Source organism: Phocoena phocoena, chromosome 21, assembly GCF_963924675.1.
Source record: "Phocoena phocoena chromosome 21, mPhoPho1.1, whole genome shotgun sequence".
In the NCBI taxonomy this organism is placed as follows: domain Eukaryota; kingdom Metazoa; phylum Chordata; class Mammalia; order Artiodactyla; family Phocoenidae; genus Phocoena; species Phocoena phocoena.
In genome coordinates this window covers 7,945,541-7,964,495 of record NC_089239.1, presented here as the reverse complement: position 1 = coordinate 7,964,495, position 18,955 = coordinate 7,945,541, and the positions used below count along the sequence as shown (strand labels likewise).

Here is an 18,955-nt window from a genome sequence, read left to right as displayed (position 1 = left end):
CAGGAGTTATATTAGATGGTTGCCTGTTCCTCTGCAGAAGCAGCGTGCTACTTCTCAGGCTGCTTCTTTTTCAGACCTTCCTCATTCTGTCAGAGGGTCCTGGCCAGTACTTCGTTTCCTCCTAAATCATCGGGTTGGTCAATTTCCTGATCACTGGGTTTATTTTCGTTGCTGGGGCAGCTTTGATGAGCTGAGTCTTCCCAAGCTCGCACTCACACTTCCTCCCAGTCAGCTCTGCCGAGGGCTGCCACTCATCTCCCTTGTCAACCTGGGGATACCTGTATCCAGGATCCCAGAGGCTCCACCCAGCCGGGCTCATCCTGGAAGCCGCAGGACAGCACTGCGCATGCCCAGCGCTAGGTCCCGCCAAGCCTGCGCAGCCTTCACCCTGGACAGCCCTCTGGGCTGGCCTCGTTTTAACAGATTTTTCAGTTGAATTTCATTTATAAAATTTTTTTCCTCAGAGCGCTTCTTTGCTCACATCTCATAGACCTTGGCAAGTAATGTTCTTATTTTTAGTAATGCCCAGTTCGTCTTTAGGTTGTTTTAATTCTGATTTCTTGGTTGATTCATAATCTATTGTGAGGAGTGTTGTATGCTTTTGTTTCCTAGGTGTCGGACTGGCTCTCTTTTCTACTTTGGTGAAATTTATGGCCCAGGAATATCACTGCCTTTATGATCTCTAGTTCATGGAATTTATGGGGAAATTCTTTGTTGCCTAGTACATGATCAATTTTTATTACCGTGTAATGGACTTTTGAGAGAACCTGTGTATATTTTCCATACCCTTAATTATTTGCTGACTGATTGAAAAGGGCACGTCAACATTTTTCATTTATGATTTTATAGTTTTATCAAATATCTTACATTTCTAACATTTTGAGTTATATATTTTATGTAACATCAGTCAATGCATAGAGTTACCTATTATAACTCCTTGGTCGATGGTGCCTTTTACTGATATGAAGTATCCATTTTTGTCATATTGAGTGGGTTGTTGTTGTTGTGTTTTTGTTTTTGTTTTTGTTTTCTTACCCAGGGGATACTTCAGAACATAATGTTAGCCGGTAACATTGCTTTCATTTTATTCATACTTGATTAGGATGTCTTTGCCCAGCTCTCTTTCAGTCTTTCTGTCTTGTTTCCTCTTAAGTGTGTCTCTTTAAATATCATGTAGCTGCACTTTTGTGTTTATTGATTTAAGAATGCATTTATTTGTTCATTTACTGGAGAATTTAATTATTCTCCTTTATGGTGATCTGTTTCATTGGTCTTTATAATATTTAGAGATTGAATTTACTGCATAATAGACTATCTAAATTTCTGTGGCTTAAACCAACAAACAGGGTGTGTTGGTAAAGAAAGGGAGAATGGGTATTGGATAAACAACTAGGACCTTTGTGACATCTTAGTTCCTTATCTTACTGGAGAAGCGGAATGACATGGTGATTGAGAATTTTGAGAGACATGACCTTAAGCATTGGCTTCTCCACTTCATCTTGAACAAGTTAATCTTCCCAAATTGCACTTCTTTCGTATAATGTGAATGACCTCCTTAAAATACTGTAGGGAGTATTGTAAACCCTTGAAGGGTGTAGTAAGTACTGACCATTCGCTGATATTTACATTCCTTATTTGTTCCTTTTTGTTAATTTTATGTATTTTCTTTTGTTTCTTTTGACTTGGGATTTTCCATTTTTAATAGAATATCATAGGTATATCAGTAAATGAAATTCAGAACAGACTTCCCACCTGTATTTCTCTCTAATAATATCTCTGCATGTTTTATATCTATATACTGCTCTCGCCTGAGACCTTCGGCATGTTTTTCCTCCACACTACCCCTCCTTCCTTCCAGATATTGTTGAATTAATCTGAACACTCAGATTGCTACTGTGTTTTTTAGTTTTTTTGGCTTTTAGCATTGTACAGCTGGTCAGATTTCCTTCTTAATATTTGCTTTAGAGTTAAAAATTCCATTAATTTTACCAGTTTTATTAGGCACCATTTTTTCTTACGTAACTTATTTTATCTTTCTAATTTTTTTTTTTCTTGAGTACTTGCCATATTCACTCGCAAGGGAAATTGTGGGTGGTACACTTTCCGAATTGTTGAATGTCCCCCAATTTTTTCCCCTTGCTCTCATAAGTGAACAATAATTTGGTTGGGTTTAGAAGTCTTGGCTTGTAATCCTTTTTCCTAAAACCTCTGTAAATGCTGTTCCAAACTCTTGAGTTGATACCAAACTCTTGTCTCTCAGCTCCAAATCCACCCTCTCTCCCCTGCCTTGTGATGTGAGGCTAGAGCACAGCAACCGCATGTCTCTTTGGTCAGCTCCCTTGTGCTCTAGAGGAGGGGAAGGAACTGCCTTCCTGTGTTTTACGTCTAGTTTTTTCAGCCTCACTTCATCAATGGCTTTTTCTTCCAGTAGCAGTGCTTGGTTTCAGTTTCCAGGCTTTTCCAACAGTACCAGGACCAAGCTCACAGTGTCTCTTCAGATGTACCATTACCAGCCAACCCAGGACCCCTCCTCCCAAGTCTGAAGCCCCCTTCCAAAGGGCACCACTTTGATGCCCTTTGGCATCGAATGTTTTTAAATGTTGAGAATCCCAACCTCCCTTTGTTGATCTCCCAGCCAGTCCTTGGGGGTGCAGCTTCTTGCAGTGACTGCCTCTGTGTCACCCCCATGTTCCTTGGTCTTCCCAGTCCTCCAGTACTATTTAACAGCTTTTTAGAATCTCACCAGGAGCACTGATTGTAATTCTTAGATGTTTAATTACATATTCTATGCTCACTCTTTCACTGGACGTTATTTCATCTATTATGTGTGCCCGATCCTCCTGTTTTCTTATACCTCCTGTATAACTGGCAGTCTTCTGGTGTCCTCTCATATTCACAAGTGAAGATTTGGAGTATTCATAGCGCCCCTTGTTAACTGCGCTGGTGGCTGTTTGGATTCTGAAGACACCCATAACCATCCACCAACTAAACGGGCTTTAAGCCCCATTGTAGAAATCACAGCTCAGGTGGCGGGCTTCCTACCCCTCCTGAATAGACTTTGCCCCTTCCACCCGAGGGAAATTCATGAGTCCTCTCAGAATACCTCCCATTTCTACCTGACTCACCAAACAGCCTTCACAAACTGTTAGCTCCCACTGCCTTATTTTGGTTTGGTGCACATTTTGTTGCTTATTATGTATAATTTCTGGATCATCCTTCTAAGGTTTGTGGCATGAAGTTGATATTGTTCTTAGATCGAATAAAACTACATTTTTCTTCTTTTATTTATTTTTTTTGTTAACTTTATGGTGTGGAGGACTATAAATATATGACCTTGTTACCATAGTTCTGGAAGCCTGTCAATACATGATTTATAGATGAAGAATCACCTATGGGATTTAGTAAGAGAGAAAAAACATGTAATCATATGTAAGGAGAAGAAAAAAGATTTCATGGAAACTATTAATAATTATCAATCTACTGATACAAATATATATATATGCACACACATACGCATATCCACTCCCAGCATTTTTCCTGAGCTTCAGACTACATTTGTAACCAAATATCTCCATGAGACCCACAGTCTTAGTGATATCTCCATCGACACTTGATTCAGATGTTAAAATGGAACTGACAGTAAGAGTTGAGACCCCAAGAAAAATAGATGCCACTAACTCCCATTAACCTGCATCATTGCCACTTACAAAGCACTCGGAAGAAGACTAGTTGAAGCTTTTAGCATCTTGACCAACCCCATGTAAATTTGGGTAAGCTGGAAATTGAAGAGGATTTTGGGACAAGCTCTTATTGTGGCAGAGGTATTGGACGGGGCGGGGGGAGGTTCCTCCCCTGCCAAGCGAGGGACCACTTAGAAAGGTCAGCTGGCACCTCTTGGAACTCTGGGGACACAGAGAGCTGAGGTCTGGCTCGTTGGTGAAGAGGGATGGCCACACTGAAGAGAATCTGTCCTTCTAGTGTTTGTTGGGGCAAAGAGTGCTTGACCTGGTCCGTGGGCCAGATGTGGGTCACATGTGAGAGTCTTCTCGAACCTGCCCAGTTAGGCATCCGGAGGGGGAAGAGTTCCAGCAGAATACAAGAGTGCAAGGTGCACTGAGAAAAGAGTTGTGAGCAACCAGCGAGAGAGGACGCTTTCACTCAGCTTAAGGGAACCGCAGAGGGGACGCTTAGCAATTAAACATTATCAAGCTGCAGCCTGTCTGCCCCCTCCCCTTGCACTTCTGATCCGTTTAAGTTGCTCTCCTTTATTTTCCTAGCATGCATCTTCTCACATACCACCTAAGGTACATATTAATTACTATTTATTGTCCAGACCATAAGCTCCGTAAAGGCAGGGATATTTGTATATGTTGTTGAACGATGTTTCCCAGTCAGCAGAATAATACTTGAGTCATGATAGGTACTAAAGAAATATCTGTTGAATTTGAATATGAATTGAATTGGGAATCTCCAACAACCCAGGAAAATAAACAGTAAACACCTCCCGTGCCCGGAGAGCCCAAGGGTGAGAGCGTAGTGATCTAACACCAGTCAAGTCCAACATTTCCTGCTATTACCTCCCCTTTCTGTTCACCGCCTGACACTGACCTACAGTTCTCAGAGGCCAGAGGTACCCTAGTCAGTAGGCAGCTAGGACTAAAAAAACAAAAAGGGTTAACAGAGAAGAAACTAATCTCTTTTTGCATACTAGTAGCCTGCTCAAGGAACACCTGAACAGGAAGGGAGTGAAGCTTTAATTGTAAATAAAATACAGTTTTACACAGGACTGAACATATTTTTTTAAATGTTTGGAAACTAGAAATAACTGATTACCGACAGTTGACCTAAAAATTCACCGAGGCTGCAAAATACTTCATCCAAATGCATTGAGGGTTTTAAATGGGTAAATTTCTGATTATATTCCACGGATTCTTATTTTACAGACCAGATATATTGGCAAGTTAAAGCGCTCATTTTCTCTTCTCACTTTATAGCATGTTCCCTCCTGTCAGAATTCTGCCCATCCTTTAGATGGGCATGTTTGGGACTGTTTCTTCTCCAACATCATAGGCAGTTCAAGTTCAGAGTCTGTATCCCATGGCCCTCATTTTCTAGCATGTAATAAAGTGCATAACACATATTAAGCACTTAATAAATGTTTGATGAGTGAGTGAATGAATAAACAAAGGACTTCTTGAGCTCAGAAAACCTTAGGAGCAGCAGAAAGGACAAATTGTTTATTCTGAAGTGTGTGAAAGTTAAAATTAGGTAGGTAAAATGGGTAGGTACATGTTCGTTTATTGAATACCCAGTAAAGGTCCAGTCAGTTTTTGTTGAGTGAATGAATGAATGCTAACATAAATGAATGTGTGGGAAAAAATGGCTACAGATAGATAGGCAAGGGAAAAAGGTGAAACACAATTTTGTTGGTATGTTTATTCATCTATGTTCATGCTAATAGAATGGATCTGTACATTTGTCTGTGATTTTTTTTTTTTCAGGTGATCCTTGTCTTTGTCCTAAGCATTGGGTCTCTTATAATCTATTTCATCAACTCCACTGAGTGAGTAAAATCCCCAGTCAATCTTGTCTGCTCATATCAGTAGCTTACCAGCTAATTTGGAATATTCTGTCAGGAATAATGCTTAATATACTTTCACGTAAACTCACATACGCAAGCTCATAAGAAAAGGATAAGTGTTTAGTTTCCCCTAGGAAGTACTAAACCCAGCTCCACAAACAAACGAAAAAATGCATGAGTTTCTCCTGTATCCTGTCACTCTGCACTGCTAGGAGCTGGGGTGCTGTGCATATGTCTATTCTAGTTTCTGGGACTACAAGCTTCCAGCTGTTGTCTCCTCCTCTGGACCGTTTATGTGGGTCTTACGTGCCTTTGGATTCCTTAGGTGTTAAAGCAGAAGTTCTGTAGTCATTTCAGGGTTTCTCATAGGTTCTAGACAAGTTTGGATGGTCTGAGGAAAGAAAATGCTAGACCTCACCGGGGATGTAGGAGCAAACTATCCTCTGTTCTCCTCTGAAGGCATTCCCTTCTCCTGTGCCAAAGTTAGGACAGCTTCTTGGACACAGCCCAACCTAATCTGGACTCCATGCTGATCCTCTGGGAATTTTATTGGATTTCCAGCTAAAGTACAACTGGGATTACAGGGCCACACAAGTCAGGCAACTTTAGAGATCCTACAGAAACCAGAAGTCTTCATTTTGTGGATTCCTTACTGACGTTTTAGGAACATTTCCTTGGAATTTGCTTCAAATCAGTTCATTGGACACAGAGTAGCTCTCTATCAGAAGTATACTGAAGCCAAAATTTCCTGGCTGGGTAAGATGGTCTTGCACCAAAAAGAGCCACATAACCTCTGTGCCTCTGAATTCCATTGATAAAATGAAAATGGAACCAATAAACTCTGAAGAGAAGAGCAGGTGATTCTCCTGTTACTTTCAGCTACATTCACGGCCCAGTGGGTTTGTTCATGCATACCTCTACTCCCAAGAGAAAAGTAATTTCCTTGAGATGTGCACGTAAGTGTCTGGGTTGACCATTCATGGTAAATAAATAGAAAATTGCCCACCCATTCTCTTTATTTGGTCCTCTGTAGCCACAGCTTTTAAAATGTCCACCTTTATAAGCTGTCTTTGTTTCTTTTCCAGCCCTTTTGGAAGCTGTTCTTCATACCAAGACAAAACCATCCCGATTGATTTGACTTTCAATGCTTTCTTTAGTTTCTATTTTGGATTGAGAGTAAGTACCTACTGAACATGGGAGTAAACAGGGGAATACAACCGGCACACTGTAAAGAGATCTGTGTTACACAAAGAGATGCCTTCCTTAGACAATCTGCCTATGCTTTCAGGCTCTAAAGCCAGAGGGTCTGGGCCCTCAATTGTCAAATGTATAACGAGACCCCCAAACTCTCTCCTGCACTTGAAACTGTAAACCAGGTCAACAATTTTAACACAAATGAAAAGGATTCCTTGTTAAGATATCGTCACCCTATCACCCTGTCCTTCTTATTGGCTTCCCACTTGGCCACTCAGAAGAGTGACTGGTAATCACAAGAGAGCAGAACCTGAGTAACAAGCCTCTGAAAATGCCATCGGCTCCACTGATGGCATATGTGCCATATAAATCTATAAAATACTCTTGTGTCTTTAATTTTGTTGCATTCATGTATTCAATAGTTCTCTCATTCCACAAGCACTTTTTGAGGGCCCACCCTAGAACTAGATTCTAGATTTATCTATCTCATGTTTGTGAGATAGATATATATACACACACACACACACATATACACACACACATATGTACACACACAGGCACATACAGACATGTACACACATATGCACACATATACACACACATATATACCCATATATACATACAGACACACATATACACACACAAATATATACACACATATACACCCATATATATGCAGACATATACACACACATACACGCACATGCACATATATATACACATATACAAATATATACACACATATATACACTCACATATGTACCCATATACACATACATATACATACATACACACGTATACACACACACATATGCACACACACATATACACACATACACAAACGTATATATACACACACATATATATACACATGTATACACACACATATATATACACACACACACACACAAACATATACACACACAGAGGTATATATACGCACATGTAAGTATATATGTAATATGTATGTGCGTATGAAAGGTATGGTATGTATGTATTTCTGTGACCTTCCTTCAAACTTATTTCAACCATACTGGCCATCACAGTCTTATTTTTACAGCAGCCCCTCCCTTCTGGAAGCGCCTGCTTTCTTATTCCAAATAGGGAAGCTCATAAACACAAGCCTTGGCCAACCAAGCTTCTAGACCTTTTCCATTGAAGACCGTCCTAAATCTTGTATCTTCATTGCTCACAAATAGGGGGTTTTACCTATATAATTATATATATATCAGGAAGCTCTAGGAGCAGTAGGAAGGTCAAAGTGATTATTCTGAAGTAGGAGAGTTAGGATCTGGTAAGTAAGGTGGATTCACGTTCATTCATTGAATACCCCCTAAAGTACAATCTCTTTATCTATATGAATATATAGGTGTATGTGTGTGTGTGTATATATCTATATATTTATTTATTTATTTATATATATATATATATATATATATATATATATTTATATATATATAAATGTGTATTTACTTATATAGCTATATAAATATATATGGGTGTATGTATGTATACATTGTATGTATGTAATAGAATGCGGTCAGAGCTTCAGTTGGTGGATGAAGTGTACCTGAAAAAAGCCACTCTTGTGTTCACTGTAAAATTTTTGAGGGTAACAGAATTTGGGGTCTTCTGTTTTCATTTCATAGTTTTTGGCAGCTGATGACAAGGTCAAGTTCTGGTTGGAGATGAATTCGATTGTAGACATCTTTACCATTCCACCAACCTTTATTTCTTATTATTTGAAGAGTAATTGGCTAGGTAGGTGAGTTGTGGGAATCAGAAGCAATCTCAGGAAAAACCCCTCAGCGTGCATCTGTAAGTATCCTTTCATTTTCCTTTAAAGCCTAAATGGCGTTTAAAAAAAATTCCTCCCCATGATTGTATGGTTTTGTAATACATTTTCAGAACCCATTCTTTTTTTTACCCCAGTCCCTGGCGATGGGCCTGATGCCAGTAGGTGTCTGGGGTTGTTTATTGTTTATGGATTATCCGCACCTGAGGGCAGGGCACCAGCATCCTAGCCCCCTGTGGCACCTTTGTGCTGAGATCCCACATGACTGGGAGAAGTGAAAAGCCTCCCGTGGTCTTTAAAAAGTATAAATCATCATATCCAGACATGCGGTGACCTGTTAGAGATTTTTTTAATTAGTTACTTTGTCTTTAAGGTGGATGTATTGCCAGTACGTGGGCATTCTGTGGCTTTTGTCAGTTTTTATGTAATCTTATACTATTATTTATTATCTACAAAATATTTTTTACTAGTGTTACTATCAAACTACATAAAGGCAAACAACATGCAAACCCTGGGGAGCGTATCACAGAGACTCTATAGTCAGGAGTTAAAGTGGTTTATGGATCACTTGCTCTCCATTCTAAAGAAGAGTTAGAGTAAAACGTGAGTTGTGCTTATTGCATACTTTGTAATAATGATAATACTCAGCAACCCTTCGAGGTAGGTATCATTACAATTCCCATTTTACAGATGAGGAACTGGAGAAGCTAAGGGCGTTGCTTTAGATTACAACAGGCATTAAGTGAACCAGAATTTGAACCAGTGCTCAGGTCTTAAACTGTTGACATTGTAAGATACTATATTTGAGCATTTCAGGGAAAGAAAGAACGTGAGCAGTCCCAGGTGTGGTATAATTCAGACTGCTCCCTCTGTGACCCTCATCTTTCGTCAGCTTTCTTTCTTTGATTGCTTTGTAGGTTTAAGGTTCTTAAGAGCATTGCGGCTGCTGGAACTCCCTCGAATCTTGCAAATTCTGAGAGCCATCAGGACCAGGTAAATGCCAGCCCTGCCTCAAGTACTACTTACTCACTCATTCGGATTAGGAAATTCAAATGTTAACTGAACCTTCAACTCAGCTCATTTCCCATCAGAAACTTCAGTGCAGAAGTCACAGAATCCCTTACTTTCCAAGATACCATTCACTTACTTTTCTCTCACTGCATTAACCTCACACACAGGCTGGAAAGTTTACAATCATCTTGAAGAGTTTGTTTCTTCTCTGTTTCTTGGACCTACAATGTGTCAGTCCATTTAGGTTTTAATTCTCCCCCGCACCGAAAAAAAATTTTTTTTTAATCAAAGCAATTCAGACAAAATAGACTTTATAAAGACTGTTACAAGAGGTAAGGAAGGACACAACATAATGACCAAGGGATCAATCCAAGAAGAAGATATAACAATTGTAAATATTTGTGCACCCAACATAGGTGCACCTCAATACATAAGGCAAATGCTAACGGCCATAAAAGGGGAAATCGACAGTAACACAATAATAGTGGGGGACAGATTGTCCTGACAGAGAATAAGGAAACGCAAGCCTTAAATGACACATTAGACCAGATAGACTTAATTGATATTTATAGGACATTCCATCCGAAAGCAGCAGAATACACTTTCCTTTTCAAGTGCACACAGAACGTTCTCCAGGATAGATCACATCTTGGGTTGCAAATCAAGCCTCGGTGAATATAAGATAATTCAATCCTATCAAGCATCTTTTCTGACCACAACACTATGAGATTAGAAATCAATTATAGGGAAAAAAAACAAACACATGAAGGCTAAACAGTATGTTACTAAATAATCAATGGATCACTGAAGAATTCAGACACTTTGATTCTATACATTCGTTGTCGTGAATCGATCCTCTGCTGTCTAGGAATGTAAGACAATTCCTCCAAGGCTGAGAGCTGCCCAGCAGCAGCAGTGAGCTCTTGCTTACAGAAATAGAGCTACCTAAATATCTCCAAAAAAATAAAATTACAGTTAAAAAAAGATCCAAACTGCCTTTAAGCAGAAATCCTGTTAAAGTTTTAGGCATGCCTCTGCGTTCTCACTAGAAGCATCAAATAGTACCGGCCAGGTGGGTCTCACTGCTAAGGGTTGATGCTTTATGGAGCATTTGCGATCGGAAGGGGCTGTTCTTGTGTGGTCAGTAGCCTTGCTGAGAACCACAGAGATTTCAGCTAAACTCTAGGGCTTTCCTTAGGAGACAGGAGCTTGTTTGATCCTCTTCATTCAAAGATCCCGGTGTGAGTTTAGCAATATGGAACTACATCTCTGTGACCTACTCAGAATTTCATTTTGCAAGCCCACTCTCTGGATCCTTGGGACACTGCCTTTTTTCAATATAATATTAGGCTAGTGGAGCTCATCAGAACCTAAGCTTTTTGAACACGTGTGTGTGACGGGGTGTGCCTGAGACTTGTGCATCTCCAATTTTAATATGGATACGAAGCAAGCAGGGGATCCTGTAACAATGCAGATCAGTAGGTCGCGGCAGGGCGTGGGATGCTGCATTTCCAGTATGCTCCCAGGGAAGTGTAGCATTGTTCCTGGTCCGTATTCCCACACTTTGAGGAGCGAGAGTTTAGAGGATGAGGTATTTGTGTTGTTCGGGAACCTGTCAGAACCCAGCAGCTCTTTGTCTTTCTTCCCCTAGCAATTCAGTGAAGTTTTCCAAGCTGTTATCCATCGTTCTGAGTACCTTGTTCACTGCTGCAGGATTCCTTCACCTGGTGAGCATCTCATCCAACTCCTCGATGTTGCCAGTGAGCATGAATGTCTTTTATTTGAAAAATGCAGGTGAACCTTCGGAGCTCCTATCTCCATCACTATAATCAGTGTGAGGTGTATCTTTTCACCTCCTTTGGATGGGTTTTCTCTACCCCATACTTCTCACAAATATGTATCTTCTACACTCACAGTATCAATGTTCCTTCTTCCAACTTTCAAAACCTGCTCTTAGGAAAGGGTTTAATAAGTTTACTCTTCTAAGGTATAAGCAACAGGTAAAGTTTTTGTTTTGTTTTGTTTTGTTTTTTTGCGGTACGCGGGCCTCTCACCATTGTGGCCTCTCCCGTTGCGGAGCACAGGCTCCGGACATGCAGGCTCAGCGGCCATGGCTCACGGGCCCAGCTGCTCTGCGGCATGTGGGATCTTCCCGGACCGGGGCACGAACCCGTGTCCCCTGCATCGGCAGGCGGACTCTCAACCACTGCATCACCAGGGAAGCCCTAAAGTTTATTACTGTATCATCATAGGGGTTCCAGCAATTTGAAAAAGAATAAAGGGAAAGAGAAATGAAGCCAGTGTGAGAATTTTGTACTTACAGAAGCTGGAGAGTTGGGTGAGGGAGCAGTTGCTGAGTTGCAAAAGGGAGTTTGGGGACTTTCTTGGTTCTCCTGGAATCAATCTGTATACATAGCTGCCTCCTTCGCCTACAAGAAAGGTTAGTTCTCATGCCATATAATCAACAACATAATAAATGGACTTCAACAATAGGAAAGAAACTCCTGGACTTTATTGCTCCAGGAAAGTTGAAGAGAAATCATTAGAAAATGTAGAAATTGAAGTGGCATGTTAAAAGCCTGCAAAGGCCTTTGAGAAAAGCAAAACCGAACAAAAAAATAGAGCAGAAGTCTTTTCCACTTGAGCCCTTCTCTCAAAATTAATTTAAAAATCACAAGGAAAAGGAAAAAAAAAAGTTAAAGAAAGAAACTTAACCATGTTCAGTTCATCAAGAAAACTGTCAAACACCAAATTTGTCTGGTGTTTCAAGAAACAGATACAAACTACTATGCATAAAATAGGTAAGCAACAAGGATTTACTTTATAGCACAGGGAATTATATTCAGTATCTTATAATAACCTATAATGGAAAATAATCAGGAAAAATTACTGAATCACTATGCTGTACACCTGAAACTAACACAATATTGTAAATCAACTATACTTCAATTAAAAAAAAAAAAACTGAAACCAGCCACATCCTTCCTCATCATGCAAGCAGGAGACAGGTTTTCTGGAGAGGAAACATCACTGCAGTAAAGGTAGATCCCTGCATCTGGAGGTCTAGCCCAAGGGGCATGGGTCTACACTGGGAGAAGCAGTCACCAGTGTTCCCGTAGAGATCTGTTGGCCATCACACAACGGTAGGCAAGAGGATGCTAAAGGAGAAACCATGGTAACAGGTTTTGGGGGGATTTTTTTTCCTTTAATAGAGGTTCCAGGGAGGGGCCCTCAGGCTGAATGGGGCCTACAGGCATATTTTATTGGACCTAAGATGTTTGTATTATCTGTTTGCTATTTTTGTATTGGTTGATAAGTTTTTTCAGAGAGCTCATATTAAAAAACCTGGATTTCTGGATTCTTTGCAAAAACACAAGATTCTGGCAACCCACTCTCCCAAGGCCACCAACAGCCCTAGCTGAAGAGTAGCTGCTCCCTGTAAATCTCACAGGCTTCTGGTTTGAACACGGTCTCAGGCCCTTCTAAGCACGTGAACATGTGCTCCTATGGGACGTCCAGTCACCCTGGGGAGGAGACCTCCAGCGAGGATGCGTGCAGAGAAAGAGGGAGAAGCCACCTGATGGTTTTGGACTCAGGGCCATCTACTGTGGGTCACACCAACATCTGAAATGTGAAAAACCTAGAAAAGCTGTAACCCAGAGCAAAAAATTAGTAGATTTTGTTCAGAGGATATTTGAAATGACAAACCGAAATAAAAGCTATGATTGTCCCAACGGTCCCAAGTCATTCCTTCCCATACTTACACCGTCCTTCAGCTAAAAGTTGATACCGGGCTTCCCTGGTGGCGCAGTGGTTGAGAGTCCGCCTGCCAATGCAGGGGACACGGATTCATGCCCTGGTCTGGGAAGATCCCACATGCCGCGGAGCGGCTGGGCCCGTGAGCCATGGCCGCTGAGCCTGCGCGTCTGGAGCCTGTACTCTGCAATGGGAGAGGCCACAACAGTGAGAGGTCTGCGTACCGCAAGAAAAAAAGAGTTGATACCATTGGAGGGTGAGTGTCCACCAGAAAGGAATCAACATGGTGCCTATGCTAAAATTCTGCCCAAAACAGGGAGCGTGTTGGAAAGCAGAGACATCAGCATAACAATTACATCACATAAAGGCTGTCAGAGCTACAATAACAAGATAATTTGCCCAAGGGAACAAAAGAAATGTTAAGGAAAAGCCTTCCTTATACAAGGCTTTAAAAAACTGAAAATGATACTTCAAACAAAATACTTAAGGTTTTAAATAAAAGATTAGTAAACCGTAGCAGGAGTTGGTAAACGGCCCAAAGATACTAGAGAAAAAGAAGAAAAACGTTTTACAGAGCCAAAAACCACATTAGAGGGGACACAAATGTACTAAGTGTGACAGAAATATGCTCAGAAACATGGCGGACGGGATTGAGGCAAAAACATGCCATGGAACAGGACAAAGATACTTAAATGATATGGAGAAAAAACATGAAAGATGGGTCATGTTGATTTAACATACTGTAAAATTCATGCTCCTGAAGAAGGGGACACAAATATGGTATCAGAAAAATGTTTGAATATAAAATATTGAATCTGTAGTTTAGAGGGTATACAGTATCCCAGGAGAAATAACCCTAAATGAGTCCAACCATAGTTTGGAACAATTACCAACCTTTAAGGGTAAGGAGAGAATCTAAGCAGAACAAAGAAAGGTCTGTATCAGGGGGGAAATGAAACTAGCCTCAGATATCTTGCCAACATCAGTCAGTGCAGGAAGGTGACAGAGCAGTGTCTGCCAAGGTTGTGTACAGGTGTAGCCCATCCGTCATTTTAAGCACATGGAAGAGAGAAGAGCATCATGAATCCCTTTTAAAAATGACCTTGATGATAAAATCCAGCCGCACAGGAGACGAGTCAAAACCAAGACCTCAAGAATGAGGAAACCATGATGAAAAGGAGTGAAGGTGATTACTGACTGAATTGAAAATAGAACAAAGACACGACCAAGGGAATTGTGGGTACAGACTAGAATACACATGTGCCATGTAAAAACAATAAAACCGATACAAATAATGGAGAGATAGGCAGGGATGGGAGAGTGTCCTCATGTCCTCCGCCTCCGTAGCACAGCTTACCTAAGGTTGAAACATAAGGTTTAAAAGTGTAAAGTTTCAGTTTTGAAATGTGACATTAAAAGTAGGTAACAATTCAATATATTCACATTGGCCCATAATCCTTAATCTTTAAGTTATTTCCCATCTGGGGCTGAGGGTCGATGCTAACATGGTCCAGGGCAAGAGCAGGGTGGCCAGATAGACCAGCAGGAGTGACGGGTCTTCGGAGTGGGGAGGGGTTTGAAGCACTAAAGCAGGACTTCCAAAGAGGGTGAGTTAAATGGGAAAGGGTTATTTACTGTGAAGGAGATTTCTAGGTTGAAATAAGTTTAGTTTCAGTTTGTAACACATGTTGTACAAGGGTATGATGGAAGCCCTGTGCTAAGATGTTTACAAGACACTATGGGGTTTTAGCTTAAAGCAAACTGTCCCAAGCAACACTTCAACTCCTGGGGAAAAAAAAATATATACACACATATGTATATACATATATATTATAGTATATATATATATATCATATATGATTTTTTAAATTGAAGTATAGTTGCTGTACAGTATTATAGGTTACAGTGTACAATATCGTGATTCACAATTTTTAAAGGTTACACTCCATTTATAGTTATTATAAAATATTGGCTGTATTCCCCGTGTTGTACAGTATATCCTTGTAGCTTATGTTATACCTAATAGTTTGTATGTCTTACTCCCCTACCCCTATATTGCCCCTCCCCGCTTCCCTCTCGCCACTGGTAACCACTAGCTTGTTCTCTATATCTGTGAGTCTGTTCATTCTTTGTTATATTCATTAGTTCGTTGTATTTTTTAGATTCCACATATGGTATCATTCAGTATTTATCTTTCTCTATCTGACTTATTTCACTTAGTATAATACCGTCTGAGTCCATCCATGTTGCTGCAAATGGCAGAATGTCATTCTTTTTCATGGCTGAGTAGTATTTCATTGTATATGTATATACCACATCTTTTTCCATTCATCTGTTGTTGCATACTTAGGTTGCTTCCCTATCTTGGCAATTGTAAATAATGCTGCTATGAACATTGGGTTGCATGTATCTTTTTGAATTAGTGTTTTTAGTTTTGTTTTTTTTTTTTCCAGATATATACCCAGGAGTGGAATTGCTGGGTCATATAGTTGTTCTATTTTTAATTTTTTGAGGAACCTCCATACTGTTTTCTACAGTGGCAGCACCAATTTACATTCTCACCAACAGTGTAGGAGGATTCCATTTTCTCCACATCCTCACCAACACTTGTCATTTGTGTTCTTTTTGATGATGGCTGTTGTGACAGGTGTGAGATGACATCTCATTGTGGTTAGGATTTGCATTTGATTTGCAACATGATTAATGATGTTGAGCATCTTTTAATGTGCCTGTTGGCCATCTGCATATCCTCTTTGGAAAAATGTCTATTCAGGTCTTTGGCCCATTTTTTAATTGTTTTTTTTTGTTTGTTTCTTTGATGTTGAGTTGTGGGAACTGTTTATGTATTTTGGATATTGACCCCTTATCGGTCATATCATTTGCAAATATTTTCTCCCATTCAGCAAGTTGTCTTTTCATTTTGTAGATGGTCTCCTTCACTGCGCAAAAGCTTTTAGGTTTAATTAGGTCCCATTTGTTTATTTTTATTTTTATTTCCTTTGCTTTAGGAGACAGATCCAAAAAACTATTGCTTCGATTTATGTCAAAGAGTGTTCTGCCTGTGTTTTCCTCTAGGAGTTTTATCTGTGTGATTTAAACTTGGTTTTCTTACAGTACAGTAGTCTTAGAAAGCAGTAAAGGCTCCAGATCCGTGGAAGCTGATGAGCAGACTTTGCAACCAAATCTACTACCAGCCCTGAGAGTTAAGCACAGACATGCAATCTCCTTATCTGGGAGTGGAGTATTAGAGGAGCCCACACTCTTAACCTACTCATCCAACTTAAGAAGGAGGCAGCAGTTGGCACACCACTTTAAAAAAGTGATCGGATACCTAAGCAAAGTACATTATTTCTAGTTTTCATTCTGTTTCTTAGCAACAAAACAAAAAACCTACTTTCCCCAGCCATCTCTAGCATTTTACCATCTCTCGTGGAAAAATGGAAATGGAAAACATCTAGGAAATAAGTATTATTTTGGGAAAAATGTCTAAAAACAGAAACATAAAGGAAATTTTGTGTATATTCTATATAATTAATGTTTGTTATATATCATAACAAATGATAGATATGTATACATTTATATATATATTCTATAAAGTGTAATGCCATTGCCTAAGTTACTCTTTTTGTTTAAGGTAAAAAAAAAAAATCGGGGCTTCCCTGGTGGCGCAGTGGTTGAGAGTCCGCCTGCCGATGCAGGGGACGCGGGTTCGTGCCCCGGTCCGGGAGGATCCCACATGCCGCGGAGCGGCTGGGCCCGTGACCCATGGCCGCTGGGCCTGCGCGTCCGGAGCCTGTGCTCCGCAACGGGAGAGGCCGCAACAGTGAGAGGCCCGCGTACCACAAAAAAAAAAAAAAAAAAAAAAAAAAAAATCGGATAAACCTAGGTTTCTTAAAATGTGAAGACTTAGGGGGAAAATCAGAGGAAGATTTTTCCAGAGTTTGTCTTTTTTTTTAATTGAAGTATAGTTTATGTGCAATATTATATGTTACAGGTGTACAATATAGTGAGTCACAATTTTTGAAGGTTATACTCTGTTTCTAGTTACTATAAAATATAGGCTATATTTCCCATATTGTACAGTATATCCTTGTAGCTTATTTCAGAGTTTCCTTTTTATCACTGAAAAGATTTTTGCGGGGAGGGAGGAACGTCATCTGGAACACTCGTTTGCTCTTCCTGAGACTCCAGCGTCCATGCGCTTAAGCTCACTGAGATGAAGAGCTGAGATTTAAGAGCTGCTTTCCTTCATGATGATCCAGATGTGGTGGAAAATGAGGGTGAATAATAATTGCTCAGTCTGACAGCCTCTGAATCCCGTGGCTCCCGAATGGGAGGATGTGCCCACAGGAAAAGAGATGTTGTCAGCCATTCCCCGCATTGAGCATCTCCATTGTGGGCTCAAGCTACACACCCCTCAGATTTGAGCAGTAATCACCATGAAGGGAAACAAGACTTCACAATTACTACCCACAATTTGCAAACCCTTCACAGCGACCTGGGAATCATTTACTCTTTCATTTGGATTGAATTAAATGAAACAAATCGAAAGTTGTGCTTATTCTTTATAAACTTTTCCTTGGATTCAATTCAGAGACCTTTCCTGAGTCCTCTCTCTTTGGACAGGTGGAAAATTCTGGTGATCCCTGGCTCAAAGGTAGAAATTCACAGAATATTTCATATTTTGACTCCATTTACCTGGTCATGGCAACGACGTCGACTGTCGGCTTTGGAGATGTGGTAGCCAAGACATCCCTAGGACGGACCTTCATCATGTTCTTCACCCTGGGGAGTTTGGTGAAGAATATTTTTATATCTTTTGAATATAGCTACATAAACCAAAAAACGTTTGGTTAATGGTGAGAAACAAAGTGATATAGGTTTGAGAGTGAATGTTGGATTATTCAGAGCGGGTGACAAATGAAAATGAAGAGATACGTGTGAATCCCATATTTTCCAAACTGCATCCCCTGGAGCACATGACGTAATTGTTCGATTGCCAGGGATACGGGTGGTAGACAAAGGAGAGCAGACGTTCCTAATTAGCCTGCGCATTGATTTGAGCAACCGCATCTTCCTTCATCTTTTGCCCATCGGATTATAGTCTTTCTTCCAAAGAGGAAGGGGGTTTGAGATTTGATCTGCAGGAAGTTGTGTTCTTTCCAGCCCAAATGAGTAAACTCTCTCTAAACCAGCGTTTTACTACAGATAAGTGAACATCTGTGCTTGGTTCATGAGTGTGTCAAGGACAAAGTAAGCCTCCTTTTCTTTTAGTGACTTTAATGGCAATTCCTTAATAACCATCGCCGAGTTCTCCACTCTACCTTTCTGATATCCCCCTGTCCACATCATTTTTACATCCCCTCATTTCTGTCATTTTCCTTTAACCCTACTCTGTCCCATATGCTTTATTTTTTCCCCAAGCAGCAAACAGTATCAAGTGAAAGAGTCAGAAGGGCAGTTAGAAGTGATGACAGGAATAAATGGGTGGGGAGGTTGCCTTACTGCTTGTCTTTGCTTTCATCTTTTTGAAGGATGAAAAGCATTTTATTAAATTTTAACCAAATCCAAAGGCTGAAGTAAGGAAGAAAATTGGTCTCCCTTTAACAGCACAGTTC

The 18,955-nt window shown here is 40.3% G+C and overlaps 1 protein-coding gene across 1 annotated transcript in view; it reads left to right on the top strand.

The window, feature by feature from the left end:
* Window positions 1-18,955, top strand: part of KCNU1 (potassium calcium-activated channel subfamily U member 1) — a 136,915-nt gene that overhangs the window by 9,449 nt on the left and 108,511 nt on the right. The window contains exons 4-9 of the mRNA XM_065900076.1: window positions 5,502-5,563; window positions 6,667-6,757; window positions 8,425-8,536; window positions 9,488-9,563; window positions 11,233-11,308; window positions 17,964-18,134. Of these exons, the coding sequence (XP_065756148.1) occupies window positions 5,502-5,563; window positions 6,667-6,757; window positions 8,425-8,536; window positions 9,488-9,563; window positions 11,233-11,308; window positions 17,964-18,134 (588 nt within the window). The remainder of the gene's footprint in view (window positions 1-5,501; window positions 5,564-6,666; window positions 6,758-8,424; window positions 8,537-9,487; window positions 9,564-11,232; window positions 11,309-17,963; window positions 18,135-18,955) is intronic.